Here is a 17,122-nt window from a genome sequence, read left to right as displayed (position 1 = left end):
CCCATCAATCTACTTCACAGATCCCTGTCTTATCAATCTACTTCACAGATCCCTGTCTCATCAATCTACTTCACAGATCCCTGTCTCATCAATCTACTTCACAGATCCCTGTCTCATCAATCTACTTCACAGATCCCTGTCTCATCAATCTACTTCACAGATCCCTGTCTCATCAATCTACTTCACAGATCCCTGTCTCATCAATCTACTTCACAGATCCCTGTCTCATCAATCTACTTCACAGATCCCTGTCTCATCAATCTACTTCACAGATCCCTGTCTCATCAATCTACTTCACAGATCCCTGTCCCATCAATTTACTTCACAGATCCCTGTCCTATCAATCTACTTCACAGATCCCTGTCCCATCAATCTACTTCACAGATCCCAATCTTATCAATCTACCTTACAGAGAACTGTCCTATGAGGCTACTAAACCAATGTCCTGGTTTACTTCAGCATACTGTCCTATCAAGACTGATTAGATCATTTGACCAACACAGTATGAGTAAATCTATAACTGTTACTGTACTTCACTGGTCATTACATGTCAATCCACCAGTGGTACTTAGGTAGAAAAAAATAGAAACTATAGTAGAGTACACACCTTATAATAGGCAAGACTAATTGTAGGACAGGACTTCTTTTAAACAGTTGATTTCAAAGAGAATTCTTTCAAGTGAGCACTTATCTAACTTTCTTATCAGATTTTTAAAAAATCTTTAATGATTACATGCATTTTGTAGAAACGTTGGACTTAATGAATCAGCTGATTTAAATATACTTTGAGCAACAACATGCAAGTAGTAACCAAACAAACATAAAAGTTAACCATTCACATACATGTACAGTAAATGAATGTTAATTGAACACTACTAGAATAAAAATCTGACTTGGTAACAGCCACACAAACATCTACAAGAAATAATTTGGAATACACAAGATAAATTATACAAAGCTGTTGTTTATTTCAAGCTTAACAATCTTTTGAAATATAAACTAAACAACAGGCAGATAAATGATAAAATTCTACAGTCCTTTCCCACTGACAGACCAACTCTACTATCAGATGAGCACCTTCAGGGTAGAGCTGAATGGTAGACAACTCAGGCATTCTTTAAATCTAAAGTCTTTACTTTGTACAGTTTACAAGAACAGGTATAATTTTCTGAAATCTTCCATTCACCACAAAATCCTCTCAGTGTATGTTGACAGTGTATTCAGTAGTCAGGGGTCAAATAACTTATGCTAGTGCCTGCTTGGCCGATAACCTGTTCAAAGTCTGTATACAGCTCTTGATGCTATCTTTCTCCTGGAATACAAAGGTTTACATCAAATTTTGCTGTTAACATTCATTCTTTATCTGAGTGAATCTACAATAGCTAAAATATAGTGAAACTTAGATGCAGATTTTACATACTTTACTTTTAACAATTGCAACTTCAAAAAATTTTGTTTTATCATCCTCCAGTTAAGAGACAGGCTTAATAAAAACTAATTGCTGACATTCAATAAGGCACTAGTGATTGAATTAAGCTGACCAAACTAATCAAGAAATGGGAAAAAAAAATGATCACCCAGTGACAAATTCCCACCCAGCCACCAGTATCACACATGCAAATTTTACATTTAGTTTGTCTTGTTAAAACTTAAAGGTCAGAAGAATTGTAATCACAATTACTATTTTATGCAGGTACTCCTGCGTTTTTAAAGTTGTAGGTCAAAATTAAATAAACATTTCACAATTTAATCTATAGTTATTTTTTTTAAAGCACTGTTTTTTGTTCTAATAAAAATGTGATCCATATTGGCAAACAAGAAGCTCACACACATGGTATCATTTTTGTGTTTTGTTGCCTGCACCATGATTGGTATATTTTAATAATAGAAAAATTGTTTTTCTTGTCAACCCTGGTAATTGAATAAAATTCTTTTTTTTTTAAAGAACAATGGAGAATTTGTTGTACATGTTTTACAAGAAATCTATGGTCATTAAATCGCATTCACAATAAGCCAATTTTAGAGCCCATAACTAACATAGCATGGAAATACAAAGCATTAGATTAGGGTAGGTAAAAAAGCTGTCAATATTTGGCAACTAAAAAACAATAAGGGGATGTTCTTTCAGCAACAAAGAGTTCTACTTTATAAATATTTAAGAAAACACAGTGTAGCCTAAATTTAAGCTTTTAACTGTTACTATTTTATTTAACTACTTGCAATTATTAGTAGAGAAATATGCAGTGGAAAGTAGTGAAAACCCCACTTTTTGGCAATTTAGAATAAATATTTGATTGTTTAGCAAATGAAGTGATTTTTCAAAATTAAACAAATAAAAACACCTCTTCAATAAATTACGAACAAAAAAAAAAAAAAAAAACCCACTCCAACAGCTGACTACTATGCTAAATAAAATCTAACCTGTTGGGCCGTTATGCTCTTGGTGACATTAGACACAATCCAGTTGACCATATGCTCTTGCTCAAACTTCCTTTTGACATTAGTCTTCTCTACTTCATAGTCCTAGTTCATGAAAAATTCATGGTTAATGATACATATTCATTTTACAGTTTACTAGATAAAACAGGCTGAAGGATACTTGTCTACTAGCATGTTCATCATTTTTGCACGTTTAAAAGGGAAGCTACAGCATAAATCAATATCAATAGCAACAATTGGATGAAAATAATGTATATTCTAGCATAAATGTCCCTTCAATATAAAGTAGCCACATTACATACACTAGCATTAATGTCCACATAATAAAATGTAGCCACAATATATATATATATATAGTCTAGTATTACTGTCTTTTCAGTAATTAACTTGAAAGCAGTTAATAAAATTTCTACTGACCAATCTTTTCTTAACTTCCTGATAAGCAGTTTGCAGTCTCTGTCTGTAAGCAGACTCCAACTGAAGCTGGACACCTTCCTGGAAGTGAATGAAATAGTGAACAAATTAACTTAAAAATACAGATAATTAACAATTACAGCACTATTCAAGTGTTTTGGCATTGAGTTAAATATGACTGGACTAGTAATAAAGAACAGACAGTTAATGAAGATGCTGTACAGCTAGTTTGTATCAATTTTAGAGTATTTGTTATTGTTTTGTGAACATGATAGAATATATGAAGTAGAATAATATATTAGGAGGATAGTTGGTAAGACACAATGAAGAATTGATTTTAGTGTATCTGATAACTAGAAAGCTCAAAATGTGTGTATTGCAAATAAAGTAACATTTATTGTCAAGCTGTTTTCTTCAAATGCACAGAAGAGTTTTTCATACCATCCTCATTATCTACAGTAAAATTGGATAAGGATCTATTTATTGAGATTGCCACATATAGCATAGACATAGAAACCACCCAACCTGCCATACCCAGTCTGAATCAAAGTTTAGAGAATCTCACCTGCATAGCCTGATACAAATGCTTGACAGACTCAGTCTCTTCAATTTTACGCTGCATGATGCCAATAGTTTCATTTTCAACTTCTCTCATCTTGTTGAGTGGTCTAGTGTAGTAGATATTTTGGTAGTTCTATGAAGAAAAAGAGTGAACAAACATATTCAAGCAATATCCTGCCAGTATACCTCAAGCTGTTGATAATAAATATTACATTTAATTCATTCAACACTAAAAAAAAAAAAAACAGATTATGAATTAAAAGTATGAATACTCACATCACTATACTTTGAAAACACCTGTGCAATCTTGGGTCCTATTTTTGGATGTTTATGCATGATATAAATCATACCCCAAAATGAGGGTATTTCCCAGAAGTAATGATCAATCACCATGATTTCTTTGGATAACATCCAGAGTCCCAAGCCACCAAGAAACAAGTACGGCCCTTAAAATGATAAATCATGTATCAGCATAACAAGAAAGAAAAAAAGAATAAGCAAGGCACATATATATTAAGTCCTTTTAAAAAACAAGAGTTTAAAACAAAAATTTTATTTCTTTAGATATAGTAAAAGTAGTAACTGCTAAAGAGAGGAATAACCAATATACACAACAAACAAACCATTTACACTACAATAAACAAGAGAACACGACAAAACCACTTCACAACATTTATTCCTACCTGTAACACCAGTCTTGGGATAAAAGAAATCGAACCAGCTATTTGGGATAAACCCCATCCTAACAGGTGGAGGACGCAGAGCTTGAACCGGAGTGGGGAAATTTTTGGTATCTCTCTCTGGACCAAAGTAGATACTGTTGACATAGTCCCACTGTTCCACTCTCTCATCCTTAGTGAATGTTTTTATTTCCCTTGAGGGAGCAGCACACAACACTTTAACAGCACCATTTCCTTGGACAATAGCCCTAAAAGCCCCTGAAAAAAGATCAACAAATCAATTTTAAACTATGCCTTATTTTCTTTTAAAGATTGGCATGGTAAAAATGTTAATCTTCAACAGTAAACAGCCTAGATTTAGATTAATGGTAATTGAAAGTTTTAGGTTCTTGTAATTGTGATGGAAAATGAAATCAACCAGATTAGATGAAATCAGAAAGGGTTCGATATGTGAACCAAAGTTAACCATTTTGGTAGCCAAGCAATATCTATTTTTTTGTTTTTGGAATAGCTGTAAATTGTTAGGGGTCATCCATAAATGACGCCACTTTTTAAAAACAATTTTTACCTCCCCTCTCCACTCTGTTTTTTTTTTTAAATTTCTAGAATATTGACTAAGCTCGACCAACATACGGTATTTTAATCAATTTCTATTACAAACAGTTTTCAAAAACATGAAATTGTTGCTAAAATTCAGGAACCAAATTTTCTTTAAAATACAAAATTATGACACCACACTATCTGAACCCCCCTAATGGTGAGGTCACAAGAGCCACCATTGCTACAAGGAGGGGCGGTTTAAGGATTTCAATACCAATTCGAGATTGGTAGTAACTGTACATTTGGGCTGATTAAAATACCAAAAGATAATTAGGCTTTATCGATAGATTGATTACAAGGCTTGGGAGATGTTAATTCATTTGAAGAACGGCATTATTTTAGATTAATTTTTCCAGTGTTTTTTACAAATATTTAACTGAAAATATCAGTGGACAATTTGGACTAAAAAATTGTTCTGAAAAATTCAGAAATTTACAGAACTTCTGAATCTTGACCTGGATCTGCATTTCATCTTAATTTTGCACAGTCAGACCAATCGCAATTATCCAATTGAAAAGTAACGAGTGTCTGAATTATGTACTCAGTACTGTAACTCTCAATTTAAATGTGGAGTGCATGTCTGTCGTTTCTGTAGAGGTAATTTCCGTTTTTTCCCTAGTTTTAAAATCTACAAACATTGAAAATGAAAATGGAAGGAAAAATTTGGCGAAAATGAAATGAGCGAAGGAAATTTGCAGCTGAAACTAAAAATTCGGAATTCTGCTAAAATTCAGAAAAGTCACATTCCTGTAAATTGTCAATGATAAATAAACATTAAAAGAAATATACTTCATGAGAGCAGCTATGACAAAAACTTAACAAATCTAACAACTAACAGCAGCGTTACGTTGTTTTTTTATATTGTAATTTTATGTAGGCATTTGGGCTGCTGATCTGGGATAGGTTGTCTAATACAGCACTGCTTTATAATCAACTATTATCAGGGGATAGACATTAAAGACTTGGACAGATAAAGCGTTAACTCGGGTACAAAGGGTTAAGCGGTTAACTAATGCCAAGATCAAGAGTAGGCTTTTTGATGAGAATTACAGAATTCTAGAATAGCTAGAACACTAGTAAACTAAGCTAATTTAGCATTTTAACTTTCTGTGCAAAGTCATTATTACTGAAAAAAATTCCAAAGTCAGGTCAGCCTGTGGCACCTTTCACTGAACTTGACTAAAGGAAAAAATATTTGACCTGTGACCTTCATTAAAACAGAATTTACTTATGTTTTTTTTTTAAACTATCAGTAAACATGTGCTTAGTCTTACCCAATAAGTAATGAAAATTTGAAAATTAAGTTATTTGATTCGAAAGATAAGAATTATATAGAGCTACTTTCACTAAGGTGCCACTTGCGAGACAAACAAAGAAATTAGGCCAAAAGTAGATCCGACAATTCTTAAATAACAGACTTAGGGCCTAAATAGAAACAGATAGATCTAGTTCCGATTTCTAAAATTAACGATGGCTTCGTAATCATTAGTTTTATCCCTCTACCCATTAGTGAAAGCAAAACTGGTCGCCATTTTTGGTAAGCGCATGAGCCATGAGATGGCTTCAAAACAACAAACCCGGAAGCTGTGAATCGAACGGCCTATCAAGAGCATACTGCTGAGCTGAACACCATCAATAGGCTTTTTGATGAGAATTACAGAATGATTTTTTTATTAAAAATGTATCAATAATAGCTTGCACACTAGTAAACTAAGCCAATTTAGCATATTTTAACTTTCTGTGCAAAGTCATTATTACTGAAAAAAATTCCAAAGTCAGGTCAGCCTGTGGCACCCTCCACTGAACATAACAGAAGGAAAAAAAAACTTGACCCGTGACCTTCATTAAAACAGAATTTGCTTTTGTTTTTTTTTTCATTTTTAGTAAATATGTGCTTAATCTTACCCAATAAGTGATAAAAATTTGAAAATTAATTTTAATTACTGTTGTAAAGTGAGATAAACAGCTTAATAAACACGTGTTTTCTTGAGGGGGTGTGGCACATCCCGACATCGCATTGTTTGTAACTTTATATTTGTGTTTTATGACTATATTTGTTCACAATCAGCATGCTATGCTTTTAATTTTGATAAAGGGTAAGTATACCAAGTTACAAAACCTGAAATCTAACTAATAATTCATACTTTCAGTTTAAAAACATAATGAAAACGATCAATGAAGAAAGCGTAAACATTCTATTTTTAGGTGTGACATAAAAAACAGTCATAAATCTAGCCGAATGATTGGATTCTTGCGCGTCACACATTTTCCCGCGCTTCGTGTTCACCAAAAAAGATTATAATAAAATGGCATTATTATTCTTACAGAGCATATCTCATGCCTACCATAAATTATTACCAGTTTATTGTAACGTGTGTAAAATTAATGCTTTCAAGTAAAAAATAGCAATAGTCTGGTTAAAAATACCTGCGGTATTTTATAGTTATTTGATTCGAAAGATAAGAATTATATAGAGCTACTTTCACTAAGGCGCCGCTTGCGAGACAAACATAGAAATTAGGCCAAAAGTAGATCCGACAATTCTTAAATAACAGACTTAAATAGAAACGGATAGTTCCGATTTCTTAAATTAACGATGGCTTCGTAATCATTAGTTTTATCGCTCTACCCATTAGTGAAAGCGAAACTGGTCGCCATTTTTGGTAAGCGCATGAGCCGTGAGATGGCTTCAAAACAACAAACCCGGAAGCTGTGAATTCGAACGGCCTACCATCAATAAGCTGAAGCAAAGGGGATTTTTTTTTGGTTCAAGGCACCTGAATCTTATTTGACATAGAATGAAAATAATAGCATAGAATTACTCTCCAGCAAAAGGCTAATATAAATAATAAATAAGCCTATGTATTCTAATTTCCAGTTTTAGGCCTAAGGCCTAACTAAATTTATAGGGGTCTACTAAATTAAAGCAGAATTAAGTTGAAAAAATTGTTGGCCAATTGTTTAGTCTGTGTGATTAGTGCCACAGTGTGCACAAATATATAGACTAATTTAACTGTAATAAGACAACTATTAGATATAGAAACGGGTTGGTATTTATAGCTTATAGTATAGATCTAACTTCTAAAGTTAAGTTTCAAAAAATTGTCAAGAACGTTAAAAGATTACCTGTTCTAATAGCGGACAACATTCTTCGTCCTTCAACTACCGGTCGTCAACATGGAAGAAAATACCCCGGATGTACATAAATTTTCAGAGTAGCTTCCCTTATTTATGATTGTTTAAAAATGTGTATTTGTCCAGGCCTAGGCCCTAGTTTGGCTTTGTTAATCTAGATTACTAGATTAGGCCTGTCATTTAAAAATATATTAAAATAATTTTATAATTACAATCAATAAAGTAAACACACTTTAATTATGTGAATAAAATTAAAAATATGAGATCTTTCCGTTTTTACTGTACTGTATAATATTCCACCAACCGGAGCAGTTGTTTTTGTGCATCTCATCAGGGGAGGGGGGGGGGGGGGGTTCTTCCAGGCAACTCTTTCAGGAGAGTTTATTAAACACATTATTTGTTAGCATGGACAATGTAGGCAAAAAACTCCAGCTCAAGGTACCTTTCTTTGTGATACTTATTCTGAAGTGACAACACCAATTATGAATGGTCACTTTGCATATTGGCTTTTCACTCTTAAGTAATTAAAATGAATCTAAAACAGACTCACATTTAGAAATGTTGAAATTTCATGTCGCTAATAAAATAAAAAAAAAAACTGGTGTGTCTGCAGTCAAAAGAAAATGTCTATCTCAACAATGTACATTTCTATTGGAATAAAATAACAGAATCTTTAAGCTCACCCTTTATAGCTCATGGACAGGAAGAGATGGAGAGCACTAACTGATTTACCCTCAACTCCACTTTCTTTAGTTGCAGAAGGGACATCTAATATTCTAACTTCTCAATTAAGTAAAAATTTATATTGTATTGAACAATCTTTTATAGGGTCTCCGGCCCGCGGAAATCTTTTTGTGCACGGCAAAAACGTTTGTTGGTGATGGCTGAGGAACTCTGCCCAGAAAAATCAAAGACTTGCCTGGAAGAAACTGGCCCCCGAACTGAAATTTGATAGTTAATGCGGCCCTCGGACTGAAAAGTTTGGAGACCTCTGTTTTATAGTACAGAGATTAGTCCAGTTTTACCAGAACTTTCACCAAGACATTTAAAGTACCGTGTGTGTATAGTTAAAACTCAGAGCTTAAGGCCAGCGCAGATAAAAAAAAAATAAAGTGTTAAAGACGAGGAAGATCAGGAAATTATTTACACCCCGCTCAACTTAAAAACTTCAACAAAATTGTTGGCCAGGACCCAAGCTTATTTGCAAACATGGAAGACAGAAAACTATTTGCTTAAATCCAAATAGAAGGTGCTGGCATATATATAAATAAATAAATAAATAAATAAATAAATAAATAAATATATATATATATATATATATATATATATGTATATATATATGTATATATATATATATATATATATATATATATATATATATATATATATATATATATATATTAGAAAATATGGCATTACAAATAAAAGTTAAAAATATTACTTTGGTTATAACTCAAAAACAGATTAATACAGAGATGTAGAGAATAGCATCTTATAAATCTAAGAGATGAAGAAAAAGCTTAAAGAATTTGTTAGGCAACATTTACAATTTGTAATTTGAAAGCTGACAATGATAGTTAATAAATTGTATAATCCACGCAAATGTTGAAGTTGAAGTAGCAGCAGTGAAATAATTTAGACATGAATCAATATGACTACACTCTCTACAAAATTTAAAATTCAGTCGAAAAATATTTGAGGCAGAGGAGTAGCGAAGGGTGGGCGGGTGGGTACATATGTCCCCGGGCGCGACCCTAGGGGCGCCAAAATGGGAGCTCATTTTAGCTGCAGTTTTGAATTATAAACAGAACAAAATATGGGGGAGGGGGGGGGCGCCAAATTGAAAGTTTGTTCCCTGGCGACGGGAGGGGTCGCTACGCCTCTGATTTGAGGTTCTTGTTCTAGAAGAGTGATCATATAAAATGTCTAAAATGCTCATTGTAATAAGTTTATAAACAACTGCAAGGCTATATCAACTTATATGATAACTAACAAATCATGTTTTTTTTTGTTTGGTTAAGATGTGATCCCAAAAAGTAGGAGGGTTATCGTTATACATTACCAAGCTACTAGTTTAACTAGATGAGTTTTATTGCTCACTTTATTATTGTAGAAACAATGAGTGAAATGAAAACAATATAAAAATAACTGTGTATAACTGTTGATGAGTTTTATTGCTCACTTTATTATTGTAGGAACAATGAGTGAAATAAAAACAATATAAAAATAACTGTGTATAACTGTTTGATGAGTTTTATTGCTCACTTTATTATTGTAGAAACAATGAGTGAAATGAAAACAATATAAAATATATGCGTATGCACTCGTCTACCACACCATATACAAGCAAACACGCGGCCAATACAATTTATACATTTATTCTGTGAGTTAGAGTAGATAAATACATTGCACCATTAACTGAACTACATATCAGAATGCCACTAAAACTGTCCAGTTTTTATGTTTGCTTTAGGGGTCGACACGTTTTTTTTCTTTTTTGTAAGTGGGTTATTAAATTGTTTGTAACAATTTCATGTCTGAATGTTCACTATCTCCCACGTTGCCTTCCTATTTTAAATGTGATAGTTTGAACAAATCAACAATAGCATCGGACTTGTATGTCTGGGCCATCTTCATGGGCGTGTGGCCGTTGTAGTTCAGCATGTCCACGTCTGCTCCTGCCTCTAGCAGACGATTTACAACACCAACATAGTCCAGGTTGGACTTTGTTAAAGATGGATTCTGTCCTGTCAAAGTGCACTTCACAAAGTCAAGGGATGCTAGTGCTTTGTGATCATAGAGCGCTGGCATTTCAGTGCCTTCTTTTAAGTACTCACCACCCTGAAATAGAATTATTGGAAATGTTAGATGCCCTGAATCATCAAATTAAAAAAATTAAATTTTGCCACAACATGCCAACAATATTTTCTAAGATATATAGGCCTGTGTGATTTAGATTTTGGAGTATTTTAACAGAAATACAATGATTATAAAATAAAAATGAATTTTAAATACATTTTGTCCTAATTTTTATTTTCACAAAATAAAACAAAACCGTTCTGTATCATAACACTAGATAAGTTCCTACCCTTGACGCTGCAATATGAAGTGGAGTATTTCCATTAGTATCCCGAAGATTGGGATCAATGTTACGTTTAATGAACTCTCCCACCACATCAGACGCCCCACTTCCTGCTGCCAAATGCATCATGGGAGCGTCTCCTTCAAAATCCCAAATTTTAGCACCACGTCGGAGAAGTGAAATAACATTCTGAAACCTTCCTGACAAGACAGCGACTTGCAGGGGAGACCGTCCTGCCCTGTCTAGCACGTCAATGCTATCTGTTCGCTCAATGACCGCGTCTAAAATCTCTGTAACACCCAGTCGAGCTGCTAGATGCAGTGCTGTGTCACCCTGAGTGTTGATGTTCAACAGTGACGTTGAAGGCCTCATGGCAAATAGTATTTTTACCGCCTCCAGGTTTCCTACGTCTATGGCTGTTGCTAGGGGAAGCTTCCCGTCTATGTACAAGTCAAGGTCTGTGCCACTTTCAACTATTGCTTTAACATTTACATTGTCAAATTCAGTTATGGCCATGTGTAGTCGACACAAACCATACAGGCTTATGTTATCCGCATTTAGTCCCAAGTTTAAAAACCTCTTCAGGTTGTTAGCAATAGGCAAGGTTCGGATTTTAGGGATGATGTTAGTCCCTGAGAGATGACGGCGGATGACTGTTTTCACATGGTGTTGAAGTGAACTTGGGCACGTTTTGTCCGTGTTCATTGGTGGGACGTTGTCTCCTGACGGTCTGATGGCATCACGTGTGGTCAACATGGATGGTGGAACAGCCTCGTACAGCAAGTGACAGAACAGCATCTTAGAGCTCCGTTCGTCCGTGTGCTCAGGCTCCGTGACGTACTGCAGAAGATGCGTCGAATATGTGCTGCTGTCAACTCTGGCACCAAAATACAGCAAAAACCTGGCTATGTCATATTTCGGCCTGCCGTCACTAATGCTAAGCTGGAGCGGCGTACGACCGGCTTTATCCTTCAAGTCCAAGAAACAGTTTCGTTCAGCTAGAAGTGTGCAGCCGTAGATGTCCGTGTTGTTGACGGCGTGGTGGAGAGCTGACCAGCCTTTGTCGTCCTGACAGTTGACGTCACAGCCTGCTGCCAGAACCAGCTCACAGATGCTGAGCATGGTGGTCAGTTTCTTGCCTGCCACCTGTATGTTGTAATAGGTGGGCAGGGACAGCATCAGTGCTGAGCACAGGTCTTTAGACAACGCTTGGACATTGCAGTGATTGGCAATCAGAACTTGGACCGTCTCAAGGCTAACATTCGTGCAGGCGTGAAGCAGGGGCGTCAGGCCAGAAGCGTCCACACTGTCTATCTTGGCGCCATTTTGAATCAACAGCTCAGCGGTCGTATGTGTGTTGTATATGGCGGATATGTGCAGGGGAGTAAGACCTTTAATGTCAGGGGCGTTCAAATCGCCACCGAGGCCAATCAGTTTTTCTACATAGTCGGTCCTACCCTGCTTAGCCGCTACAAATATCGGGGACCTTGAAAACTGGTTGCCGACAACAGGGTCAAAGTTTTCTGAGCTTATGATGACGTCAGCGCAGTCGAAACGCTTCTCTTCTACGGCCCGTGTGAAGGCCGTCTCTTGCCTGAGGAGCTGGTTGACGTCTGCTCCCGACTGGATCAGGTGTAGAACTCTCTCGGCATGGTTTTCTGAGATGGAGGCGTGGAGTTCCGTCAGAGGCATTACAGGGGTAGTCAATGTGTAGTGGTTGCTGGGAGGTTGATTTGTTGCTCTAACACATTCTCGTGGAAATTAATACACCCCCTGCAACAAATAAAACTATAACATGAAACAATAATCAAATATCTATTCTACAACCTCCCCCCCCCCTCTTTTTTTTTAATTCACTCCAGTCTCTAAATTTTCTTAAGAGAAAATAATAGCAGGCAGTTCATACAGCACTTGACTTGTGTAAATTACCGTATCATCTTTCCCATGGAACCGACAATGCTACTGACCTTTATTTATTATTAACATACCACCGGCACACAAACATGCCTAATCGTCTGCATCACTAGCCCAGCACGTGGAAAGAATTTCAGCACTCTGAGTCTGACCTTAGCCTCTTGACATGGTTTAGCGTGGTGAAAACTTTGTTTAGCTGTGCGATAGAAGAGATGTGTACAGGTAGTCAGTCAGTCAGAACCACGAGACTCGGGCTGTAAGTTTACATCGATTTTCTCCCCTGAATTTACTTCACTGAACGTGAGTAAAGAATTAGCACGGTTCGTTTATCACGCGTGGGAGGGGGCGATGAGCGAAAGAGAGTTTATTGACTGCTAGTATTCAGGGGAACTAACCCTAACATTTTGACCCACTTCTGTAAAAAAAAGTTCATTCCGTTCGTTCAGTGATTTAATTTCGCACGATGTTAGATCTAACTAGAGGCATTACCGTATAGTTTTTAATTTTATTTCTAAAATTTTGACTGATAGACTTCTAGCTCTCACACATCACACACTTCACGGTGAAGTGACTGGTGGTATAAAATACAAATATTGGCACCTGCTTGCGTATTAACATCGTTCTACTGTTAGAACCTTGGTGTCAATGAACTCTTTGAGTAAAATCACTGGAGCGTGGCCTACACACTCCGATGAGGTGAGCTGCGGCACACAAACAAACACACACATGAACAATCTATATATAGGACAGATCAATTCGCCTAGTGGCTAAAAGCACTTGTTATAGGCAAGTCTCAGGGGCTTGCAGTCTACAACCGAAAATAAAAAATAAATAAAAATGAAGCTTATAAGTATGTGACTTTTCATAGTAACAAAATATGATTATAGATTAGACTAGCAAGTTTACAAAAACAATTTTCATTCCAGAATTAAAAAAAGAAAAAATTAAGTTTAAGGAACAGCACATAAATTATTGTAATGATTACAACGCAAGTCTACATTTGACCATATACGCCGGTATTTGATCTATAACGGGCTTACTATAGGTCTATCTGAAATTAATATTACTTAATAAAAAATAGACAAGAAATTAAAGGATAAACATACAACACGCGCATTAACTTACATACTGTCGAAAGTGAAACAAAAAGCAGCATCTTACCCACATATGGTCTAATTAGTTCATCAAGCAGCCAGCCGAGCTACACACTAACAAGTCGCTTGGCCGCACACCAAAAACGTAAACTTGACACAAAACACAGTGCTCCATGCAGAAATGGGGTCAAATGTGGTCGATGGAGCGGAGCGGGGCAGTAGGCAGAGGTAGAAACGTTGCAGACGACTTATCAGTGTGTTACTTAACCAGCGAGGGATGGGTAAGTTACAGAGCCTGGCTGATGAGACTATAATGTGCATTCCGCCTTCAAGTTCTCTGTTCTTATTTGGCCCCTTATTTTAGTGAACGAAACTAAACAGACAATTCATTGAATGGATATATTCTAGGCTATAAACAGAAACTTTGGGTTGTAAACAATGATCTTTTTAGTTTAAGTCAAATTAATCCCCTTGTTCAAACGAAATAAAAAGTAGCCACTACATATGGGACTTTTTGAAAGTAAACCTTCTAAATATAAAATATACGCATATATGCCTATATATATATATATATATATATATATATATATATATATATATATATATATATATATATATATATATGGATATATATGGATATATATATATATATATATATATATATATATATATATATATATATATATATATATATATGTAACTAGGGGAAGTTACCAGACATAAGAACGCGGTACAGCGCTGTCAACTTTGACACGACTGATGCAATAACACAGGTGGTGGCTGATAACGATCAGAAAGCCAAGGCGTAGTATCTCGGGAAGCGATACGAAAGACGGTCTGTCAACTTTGATGTGACAGGATGCAGATGGCTTATTAAATCGGACTGTACAACAGAAGCGGCGTAATGCAACGATTACGATTACGAGTATGATAGGACCGAATATGATTACGGATATGAGGGGGATAAATAAGGAAGGCGACGGCTGAGCTCGTGGGAGTCTCTCTCTCTCGCTCGCTTTCGATCAGTCAGTCAGTGTGGCAGTTGGTTATTGAACGGGTTAGCCGTATTGTGTTAGGAAGGACGTTAGACATGTGTATTCAGTTAGATGAAGCCTAGTGAGGACTGTTGGGGGTCCGTTGATTCAGACTATTATTGTGAAACATCTCTCTTGATTCATTATATTATTGTGAAGCATTCTTTGATTCATGTAATAAAAGGATCAATAATGAACCTGCATCTTCGAGTATCTATGCTGTGGTCAATGTTGTGTGGAATGAGTGGTTAGACTCGGGAAGGTCACATTTGGCGTTGTCGGCAGGGTAGCCAGAGACTCGTTACATTTGGCGTTGTCGGCAGGATAGACTCGGGGACTCGTTACATTTGGCGCTGCGACCAGGATGAATTCAACGAGACTTGCCGCTTTAGGCACCCATAGTCAACCTAGTTTATAACTGTGTTTAGTGTGTGTGTGAATTCGGACATTCAGGAACAGTGAAAATTGAGGAACGAGGAAAAATTTTTCATACACACACGGTAAGAAAGAACTCTTTTTTTTTTACTAAAGGAATAAAATGTCTACTCTGGACGAGAAGCAGACCCATATTGTGGTCCTGCCCAGAGAGTCCCACATTAACAAATTTTACGGGGACGGTGATCCAACTTTAACCAACAGGTTCAGTGAGGAGGTCAAAGCGGCCTGGGCCTCGAGAAACATGTCACCAGAGGAAAGATTAAGACTGCTGATGGGCAGTATAGGAGAAACGGTTAGGGCAGAGGTCAAATGCCACGATAAAACCGTCCAATCAGATCCAGATAAGGTGCTGGATCTAATTATGGAGACCTTTGGGGAGAGACGGTCGGGATCGCAACTGCTATCGGGGTTCGTAGGCTTAAAGCAGAGAATGGCGGAGAGTGTGATGGAGTATTCACACCGAATAAACAGGGCCTTTGATTCGGTAAAGGGCAAAACACCTGACATTGATGTACGCCTACTGAGGGACCAGTTCATCGAGGGGCTAGCAACCCCGATCTTAAGGAGAGAGTTGAAAGAGGAGGTCCACAAAGACCCGCAGTTGACCTTCCTTCAGGTCAGGAACTCAGCGATCCGCAGGTCCGAGGATGAGGACCAATCGAACTGTTCGGTGGACAAAGTCTCTGTGCCGGAACAGAAACAATCCCCACCCACGGGGACCGGCACGGTGGAAACCATGATGGCTCAACTGTTGGCCCACCTGGATAAGGTTGACCAAAGATTGGAGAGGTTAGAAAGCAGGTCAACAGCTGAGAATCAGGAAAAGAACGGGACAAAACAGAGACAGGTTGGACGGCCGCGACCCGCCGGTCCATCACTCCGGTGGACGGCTGACGGTCGACCAATTTGCTTGTCCTGTTCACAACCCGGACATATGGCACGGTACTGCCAGGGAAACGGTCGTCCTCTGTAAGGCAGGGCCAGGCTACAGAGGGGCGAGGTTATGGCCCAAGAAGCAAAATGATGGGAGTCTGTCCCGAAATGGTGATTACGATTGGGGACATCGCGGTGAAGGCAATTGTGGATACAGGCTCCCAGGTGACGACAATCACGGAAAATTTTTACACCAAATGGATGAAAGGAAAAGACCATAGGTTGAGGTCTGACACATGCATGCGCCTGACGGCAGCTAATGGACTAACCATTCCATACTGTGGTTATTTTCTGGCGGATGTCGTGGTGGCGGGACATAGGTTGAAGCAGGTTGGGGTGTTCGTTACGAAACACAACCTAGAAACAAATGTGTCAAATATACCTTGCCTATTGGGCATGAATATTCTTGGCCAGTTGCCAGAATTTCTTACAAATATTGTCGGATCGACCACACCAGGTCGGGGATCCAAGTTGGCCAGGTTTGCCAAGACCAGAGGAAGGATATCAGTCCCGGCAAACACGGTCAAGGCAATCACATTACAAATTGGTGATAGAAGCGTGAATGGTGATGTGATGATAGAACCATGTGGCGCCGCACTGAGGGCAGGCGTCGTGTTACTGCGGACATACACATCAGCGGAAAATGGACTAGTTCAAGGATTAGTGGCAAATGTTTTGGATGAGGAAATTTTTATACCGCCTAATACTCTGGTAGGAGTACCACAGAACGTCGAGGTACAAAGGTCGGCACAGTGCATCGAACTGAGCAATACCAGCAGTAATGAAGTAACAGTTAGG

At 37.3% G+C, this 17,122-nt stretch overlaps 2 protein-coding genes across 2 annotated transcripts; both read right to left on the bottom strand.

Annotated features, from left to right (window-relative positions):
- Positions 1 to 946: 946 nt before the first annotated feature.
- Positions 947 to 7,921, bottom strand: LOC131939606 (ATP synthase subunit b, mitochondrial). The gene is made up of 7 exons (XM_059298013.1): positions 7,821 to 7,921; positions 4,098 to 4,352; positions 3,691 to 3,860; positions 3,419 to 3,547; positions 2,857 to 2,934; positions 2,422 to 2,523; positions 947 to 1,312 (listed from the first exon to the last, which is right to left on the bottom strand). The coding sequence occupies exons 1-7, from the start codon at positions 7,840 to 7,842 to the stop codon at positions 1,244 to 1,246; spliced, it is 825 nt and encodes a 274-aa protein (XP_059153996.1). The 5' UTR covers positions 7,843 to 7,921; the 3' UTR covers positions 947 to 1,243.
- Positions 7,922 to 9,841: 1,920 nt separating this feature from the next.
- On the bottom strand, positions 9,842 to 14,026 carry LOC131939580 (serine/threonine-protein phosphatase 6 regulatory ankyrin repeat subunit C-like). The gene is made up of 4 exons (XM_059297985.1): positions 13,987 to 14,026; positions 12,879 to 13,021; positions 10,918 to 12,684; positions 9,842 to 10,670 (listed from the first exon to the last, which is right to left on the bottom strand). The coding sequence occupies exons 3-4, from the start codon at positions 12,601 to 12,603 to the stop codon at positions 10,398 to 10,400; spliced, it is 1,959 nt and encodes a 652-aa protein (XP_059153968.1). The 5' UTR covers positions 12,604 to 12,684; positions 12,879 to 13,021; positions 13,987 to 14,026; the 3' UTR covers positions 9,842 to 10,397.
- Positions 14,027 to 17,122: the final 3,096 nt, after the last annotated feature.

Source organism: Physella acuta, unplaced genomic scaffold (genome assembly GCF_028476545.2).
Source record: "Physella acuta isolate Inbredline_101_S28 unplaced genomic scaffold, ASM2847654v3 ptg000284l, whole genome shotgun sequence".
Taxonomy (NCBI): Eukaryota; Metazoa; Mollusca; class Gastropoda; family Physidae; genus Physella; species Physella acuta.
The sequence above is the reverse complement of the archived record's forward strand: the minus strand, read 5'-3'. Positions and strand labels throughout refer to the sequence as shown.